Source organism: Phragmites australis, chromosome 3 (assembly GCF_958298935.1).
Source record: "Phragmites australis chromosome 3, lpPhrAust1.1, whole genome shotgun sequence".
NCBI classification, from domain to species: Eukaryota; Viridiplantae; Streptophyta; class Magnoliopsida; order Poales; family Poaceae; genus Phragmites; species Phragmites australis.
This window is the reverse complement of record NC_084923.1, coordinates 263,634-270,806: the sequence shown is the minus strand read 5'-3', so window position 1 is coordinate 270,806 and position 7,173 is coordinate 263,634. Positions and strand designations below refer to the sequence as shown.

The 7,173-nt window shown below is 40.6% G+C and overlaps 1 protein-coding gene across 2 annotated transcripts; it reads left to right on the top strand.

Annotated features, from left to right (window-relative positions):
• Window positions 1-605: 605 nt before the first annotated feature.
• On the top strand, window positions 606-5,485 carry LOC133911341 (uncharacterized). Of its 2 annotated transcripts, none has more exons than XM_062353545.1 (5): window positions 606-1,206; window positions 1,336-1,478; window positions 1,709-1,825; window positions 1,906-2,263; window positions 3,719-5,485. In XM_062353545.1, the coding sequence occupies exons 2-5, from the start codon at window positions 1,359-1,361 to the stop codon at window positions 5,110-5,112; spliced, it is 1,989 nt and encodes a 662-aa protein (XP_062209529.1). In that variant the 5' UTR covers window positions 606-1,206; window positions 1,336-1,358; the 3' UTR covers window positions 5,113-5,485. The 2 variants fall into 2 exon arrangements, with proteins under 2 accessions (XP_062209529.1, XP_062209530.1); XM_062353546.1 differs by having other exon boundaries at window positions 607-1,206; window positions 1,336-1,472.
• The last annotated feature ends 1,688 nt before the right edge of the window (window positions 5,486-7,173 follow it).

Here is a 7,173-nt window from a genome sequence, read left to right as displayed (position 1 = left end):
AATCGAACTAATAATCTTTTAATTTCGAATCTAACTATTTATTAATCATATTTAATATGGACTCTTTAGTTAAATCTAGACCGTTAGATGTTTATAACGATAAGCAGTATATATATATTTTTAGATTAACTTGGTAATTTTTAACCCTCAACTATTCGGATAATATAGTATCGTTAACTTACTTATGGGCAGCAGGATCTTGTACTGGATCTTTTAATCACGCAAGTAGGCAGGTGACTTACAAAGTTGCCAATCTAAAAGCAGAAAGAAATAAAAGACGTGGACCGATTCGGTTCAGCTAGCCTGAAAAATACTAATCAGACCTTGTTACAAAACTTGGAACACGCAAAACCATCCAACAAACGGCGGCAATAACCACTCGTTTCTTCCTCGCAACCTCATCTCGTAGACTTTTAATACCAATTTGGCTAAATCCCCCGTAAGGCTATGTCAAATTGGCTGTGCCATGAAACGGACTAGTACTGTTGGTGGTTTTCCAAGAACACAGATTACCGGTCAGTCATTCCACCTTCATTACCAAAATAGATTACCTCCGCGTAATCACTTTCCTTCCTTTCTTTCTTTCTCGACAGGTTGCGTCCTCGCAGACTCCCTTTGACACTTGACAGGCAAACAAACAAACAGAGATCATTAGGCGGAGGGAGAGAGAGTGAGGGGACAGAAGATAGTACCATTTATTGCTTACAAGGAATCAATCCCAATTCCCAACCCCAATCCCATCTTTTTCCTTCTTCCCCTCCTCTACACTTTCCCCCCATGTATGCCACACATGTTAGAGAGAGACTTCACAAGATAGAGTGGTAAAAAGGAGGAGAAAGTGGCAGGGCAGTGAAAGAAGAAGAAGAAGAGAGAGAGAGAGAGAGATGTGAGCAGAAGCAGTCCAGCAGCTGCAGTGGCTGACAGCCGAGTGAGACAGACAGCAGCCAGAGCAAGCACAGCATCCTCCCCTCCCAACCAGTCCAGTCCAGTCCAGTCCAGTCCAGATCGAGACGAGAGCGAAGAAAAGAAAACAACAGCGCCTTCCTCAGATGCGGTGAAACACCGAGGGGAGAAGGGGGAGGGAAGGAGAAATTTTCTTCGTGCAAGGAAAACAAAAACAAAAGAAAAGCAAGCATGCAGAAAGGAGACACCTCCCCTCCCTAGGATGGCATAGGACGACTCCAATTATTTTCTCGCTCCCTTCCTGTATGTTGTCCTATCAATCTCCTCTTCTTTTTTATGTTTCTTCTTCCACCTATGCTCCTATTATTCGTTTTATTTGTTGCCGATTTGTTTGATCTGAACAACTTGGTTTTTCTGTCCGGTCGGCTATAGGGCCACTGTGCAAAACGAAGATTATGGCGGCTGTGATGGATTTGGATCTCAACTGCTCGCCGCCGTCGCCGGAGCCCGCTGCCCAGGAGGACCTCAGGCGGTCAATGCTCCGCCAAGAACACGCCTTCCGCGATCAGGTTCGGGTACAAACTCTTCTCTTTGCTCTTGCGCTCTCACCAATAGCCTATGAAATTCCTTTACCTACTTTCTTGGGTAGAAAACAGAGAGGATAGAACAAAGTTAATTACTTTATCATTTTTAGGGCATTTACTTTACTATTAGTTTCTAGAGCGAAATTAGATTCGATTACTTTTCGAGGTTGTTGTTGTATTGCGTTCATTATGATAAGGAATTGCGTTGCTGCCTGTTGCAGGTGCAGAACTTGCACAGGCTGTATTGGACTCAGAAGAATCTCGCGGATATGCCGCCCTTCTGGAAGCAGTCCAATGGTGTGCTGTATGCTCACCATCCGCCGCATTATTCTCACACGGTCAGCTCTTCGGTTAAAGATTTTTTATTACCCAAGCCATTCCAAATTCGTGATTGTAAATGAGGTTTCTGGTTTCACAGATGGATTCGGATGTCAGAGAGAATCCAGGTGTTTTAAGCCATTGTTATGAGAGAGGGAAGCAGGCCCGTCGATGCCACGATGAGGGCACAGAGGAGAATTTGGACGTCAAGGGTTCAGTTGGGAAAAAAACTGATAATTGTAGTGTGCAGGGGAGGCCTGGTTACCGCTGTTTGATAGATTTAGAGAAACCGGCGACATTGGATGATGATGTGGAGATTGTTTCTCCCCCTGGCTTCATCAGTTATGCTAGCCAGAATGGTGGCTCTTCAGATAAATCCCAATGTGTCTGGGTGCAGAGTTCACCTCTGGTGTTTAGTCACTTGCGCGGAGATCAGACTATTCCTCACGTTAGTTCTGGTAAGTTTGTGTACATCCCTTGTCTTGCCCTTTCTAGAGTACTATTCATGTTAATTGAAGACATACAAATCATCTGTTCATATATCTTTGCAATCTGAATGCTTTTACAATGGTACCACTTGGACTCCTTACGTATCTAATTATGTACAGAATAACAATTATGTCCACTGGAACTGATAAATAGATTATTGTTTTGGTTCTAGAATAAAAAAAACACCAACCGAATTGGTTTTAATACACTGGTGATCAAAGCTTAGGTCGCCCTTAAATATAAAGACTCAAATGAAGCATAACTAATCAGTCCTGATTGAAATCTGTAGTCTCCATAAATAGGATACCTTAGGTAACATAAAAGTGCCTTCCACAAATCTCTGCTTTGATTTCAAGCTTGTACTCTACAGGTTTGCATTGTCAACATATCGAAAAAGCCTTGTCTTGAGTTGTACCATATAAGCACAATTATAGACTAAAAATTATATATGTGTGTGTGTGTAGCATGCAGCATTTATTAAAAAAAAAAACTCAACCACTGGGAGAAGATGTCCCACTGGCTTTGTCTTAAGAGAGGGGAGTACCAAACTCTTTAGGGATTTACTCACACGACTTACAAGCACCCAGGTTCAAGCCTGGGTTGGCGGACTCTCAACTGAAGGCTCTACCAACCGAGCTATTGCTCCGTTCTCACGTGCAGCGTTTATATTTTGTTTATGTGCTGTTATGTGACATTTTTTCAGCTTATGTCCATTACAACACATGGAAGTATTAATCGGACCATTTGCTCGAGTATTAATCAGATCCGTAACATGTGCAAAATATACACTGGGATATTCCTTGTCCTAATGGTTGGATGGATCATAAATTCTATAATGCATATGATTGGATGTGGGGGTTGAGATTACATCCTCTGCATTTGGTCTATGTATATAAATTTGTTTTCATTTTATTTCGAATAGCAAAAAAAGACTGTTTGTGGTTTGTTTCTACTTTATCATATCTTTTGACGTGAGTATGGTGATTGACCCAGCTAAATATCAAATGGTTTATGAATAGTTTTCCGATTTAGACTTCTGCAGCATGTGGTTTCTGCTGCTGCGTTCCTTTAAAATCAGGGAGTAAATACTAGAATGTTCATGTGCACCATCCTAACTAGATATATTGTACCATCTTGAATTATCCATGCCTTTGTGAGTTATAACTGAAATATCTCTCATCTCCCAGTAAAATTCAAATAACTTTGGTGCCAGAATTTTGGCTTTATTGTAATGATTGTTTCTGTTCACAAAACAATAATGATTCCTAAAGAGAGGCCGTATTTACAGTTGCTTCTCTTGCACTTCATGTTGTTCATTGCTAAGTTTTTTAAAAAAAAATTTGTTGTTCATTGCCTTCTGGTACTTGATAGTGTGAGATTTTCAAGGGGTATTTGCTTGACTCTTCGAATCTTCTATATGTCAGGTTCAACTGGTTCTAGTGATACTCCAGACAGTCATTCACCTGCTAAAGCAAAGACTACTGAATCTGGACGCATGTTCTTCGACCTGAATGTAGCTCAGGAAGATGATTTGAATATTTGCCCTCATCCCTCCAAAGATTTTTGCAATAATTCCAACAAAATATTCCACAAGGGAAGTGAATCCAGTGTTGGATCATCGAAGGGATCTTCCATCACAGCTGTCATGACCATCTCTGCTCCAGACAACTCAAGGGAAGAGATGGCTGCAGGATTGTTTCGTGATTCTCAGAGCCACCGGCCTTTCTGTGTGGAAGCTTCAAAATACAATGCGCTTCTCAGAGGAAATATCCAGCATCAACACGCACTAGATAAGATTTCTGGATTAGATGCTCAGGATTGTATGGTAATACCGCGAAAAGCATTGTCAGTTAGTTCCAACGGTGGAAATAATTCTTTGTCAGGTTTACCTGAATTGGGAGACAGACAAGCCACTAATTTGATGGGGCAACCCGCTGTTGTTCTGCATAAGGAGTCCCAAGAGGAGACTATAACAGTAATATCTGATGATGAAATGGAAGGCATTGACTTAAACGTATCGATTGAGAGCATTGATTTGCCATCAAAGGTATCAAATAATTACATAGGGCAACCTATATATAAGGATGGAAGTGAAGAAAACTCATCCAGTCGTTATTTTCGTCAGATTGAGGGTCAACAAAGTATTCCTTTTGTTGAATGTCCAACTATTAAAAACCATCACATGGCTGAGAGTAAGGACTGCAAGAATGTACAGTCTCCAGTTTCTGGAATTGCAATTAGAAGGTCAGTTCTTATCCCGGAAACTCCTCAAGGTCGTGACTATGCTTGTCCAATGCTGAGATTGTCGAATAATGGAGCATCAGTTCCTCTTGATACTGTCAGCAATCATCAGGCGGAGTTGGAAGAGGATGAAAAAAGTGCTACTACAGCCGCTGAGACACTCCTTTCCATATTCGCGAACAATTCTGCTTGGATGACAGACAGCCATGGAAGCAACAGTCAAACGGATGCTCAGGTTGGAATTCACCAACCTCAGCCTTCGTTGAATTCTTTCGAAGAAAGCATATTGAACCTTGAGGAGATCAAAGATGATGTGGAATCAATTCCAGTGAGACCACCTGACAAGGAAGGGCCATCCTGCGGGATTAAGCTGAAGAGAGGGAGGGGCCTGAGAGATTTCCAAAGGGAAATATTACCTGGGCTCGTCTCTCTGGCGAGGCACGAGATATGCGATGACTTGCATTCCATAGGGTACGAACTCAGGAAAACTCGGTCAAGGAGAACCTCGGGTGATCAGTATCCTCATGCGACGCGAAAAAGACTGCCTAGGCGTTGTTCTGCGGCATGGAACGAGTGAATGCCTTTCCCATCACATCACACCATGACAGCAGCAGCAGCCAAGAAACAGGGAAGGTGGCATATGAAGGCGGATTCTAACTAGCTTTGTGAATATTGCTGTGTACTAAGCGTAGCTGAAAACACAGTTTGTCACTAGCCATTCGATTGGAGAGATTCGCTTTCGCTAATCTGCAAGCCTGAAGACAATGTTGAGAATCGCAGATTGTGCTTTAGCAGCTGCTTATTTACATTTAGCAACTGGTGGTAAAGCTAACCTTTTTTTCATTTTCCTCCTTCCCTGATGTACTAAACCTGGGATCTGTGTTGAATGGCTCCATAGAATCGAATAATAAGGCTTGGCTGTGTGTGTACAGTGTGCACCTTTTACTGCAGAGTTGTTCTTGAGGTGGCTGCCCATTTGCTATGCTGAGTTTGAGTTGATATTCTGTATTGCATTGTATGTGCAAAGCATGCATATCGAGTCGTACACCATGGCACGCCTTTTCCCTCTTGTTTCTTTCCCCATTAGATGAGAGGGTTCCCGGTCATCGCTTCCATGGCGGGTCGAGCCAATATGGTCGTGGCCGAGGCTTCGGGCGCTCCTCCGGACACGGTGGCTGGCCGTGGTCGTGATCACAGCACAGGTGCAAGAGGGGCTAAGCGTTGAGAAACTGTTGCTGGTAGATGTAGTCTAATAATTCTTTGAGAGAATATTACAAAGTAGATAATGTAGAAGAAAAATTACTTATTCTTTATTCATCTATTTACAATGAATGAATTAAAAATACTTAAGAGATAGAGTCGAATCTTTAAAAAGATCGAGATGAACCCATATTCGATAGTAAACTTTAAGTTTTTTTACCCTCTCCTTAGCCGCTCCCTGAAAACACAGTAGTAAAAATTGAGAAAGAGTACATAGCTCGCAACATGATCACATAAATTGCCTCGTTAGAAACATTAACATAAGAAACTTCATAAAAATTTATCTAAGGAAAAAAGAGTACAATCCATCCAAAATACTTCATATAAGCTTAATGATTATTTTTTGGATACTTAATCTTCTTAACTAAGATTTAATTCTATATATCAGTATTATGTGAAAAATCGCCCTTTAAAATGGGCAACTCTCTAAATTTCATCATCCCAATATCACGAAAATATCTTTCAAAACTAGATATAGGGAGAGACTTAGTAAATAAATCTGCAACATTCTCACTTGACTTGGTATACCTTACCTTTATTTTAATCATCTTATGCAATTTATAAGCATAAAAGAACTTGGGTTGATATGCTTCATTAAGTTGATTTTCACATATTTTAATTGCACTTGTGCAAGACATATAGCATTATTTTCATAGATAATGGTAGGGGTGTCAGTAATGTTCAAACCACATGACTACTGGATAGATATGATTGATCACTCTTCTAAACCATGCGTATTCTCGTGCGGTTTCATATAAAGCTATTATTTCTGAGTGGTTTGTCAAAGTAAATACAAGACTTCGCTTTGACGATTTCTAGAAAATTGCAGTTCCACCACATAGAAAAATATAGTCAGTCTATGATTTCATAGTATGCGAGTCAGATAGATACCCAGTATCTGCATATTCAACCAGACTTAGATCCTGATTCTTTCTATAGAATAGACTCATACCTTTACTACCTTGCAAGTAACGTAGAATATCCTTTAAACCCTTATAATGCCTTTAGTATGCTTTGCACTGTATCATGCATATAGGTTTACTGCAAATAATATATTTGGTCTAGTGCAATTAGCCAAATACATCACCTATTGCACTTACGTACGAGAATTCCGGTCCTAATACTTTCTCCCCCTCTTCTCTAGGTCTATAGGGATCTTGATCTGCTTGCAATGACCTTCCGACCATAGGGTTTTAGTAGGAAATAATTTTCTAAAACCAAACCGCTCTAACACCTTCTGAGTGTAGTTTGATTGATGTACAAAAATTTCATCTGTCACATGCTCTAGCTGCAGGGCTAAGCAAAACTTAGTTTTACCAAAATCTTTTATTTCAAATCCAGACTTCAAGGTTGTTCAAAACTTGGAATAGAATGTGTC

What these genes read in the sequence shown, in the direction of transcription:
- LOC133911341 (XM_062353545.1), top strand. Translation starts at nt 1,359, where the DNA reads ATGGCGGCTGTGATGGATTTGGATCTCAACTGCTCGCCGCCGTCGCCG. An exon ending in CGCCGCATTATTCTCACACG is followed by an intron (nt 1,826 to 1,905) that starts GTCAGCTCTTCG and finishes CTGGTTTCACAG; the next exon opens with ATGGATTCGGATGTCAGAGA. An exon ending in TATTCCTCACGTTAGTTCTG is followed by an intron (nt 2,264 to 3,718) that starts GTAAGTTTGTGT and finishes TCTATATGTCAG; the next exon opens with GTTCAACTGGTTCTAGTGAT.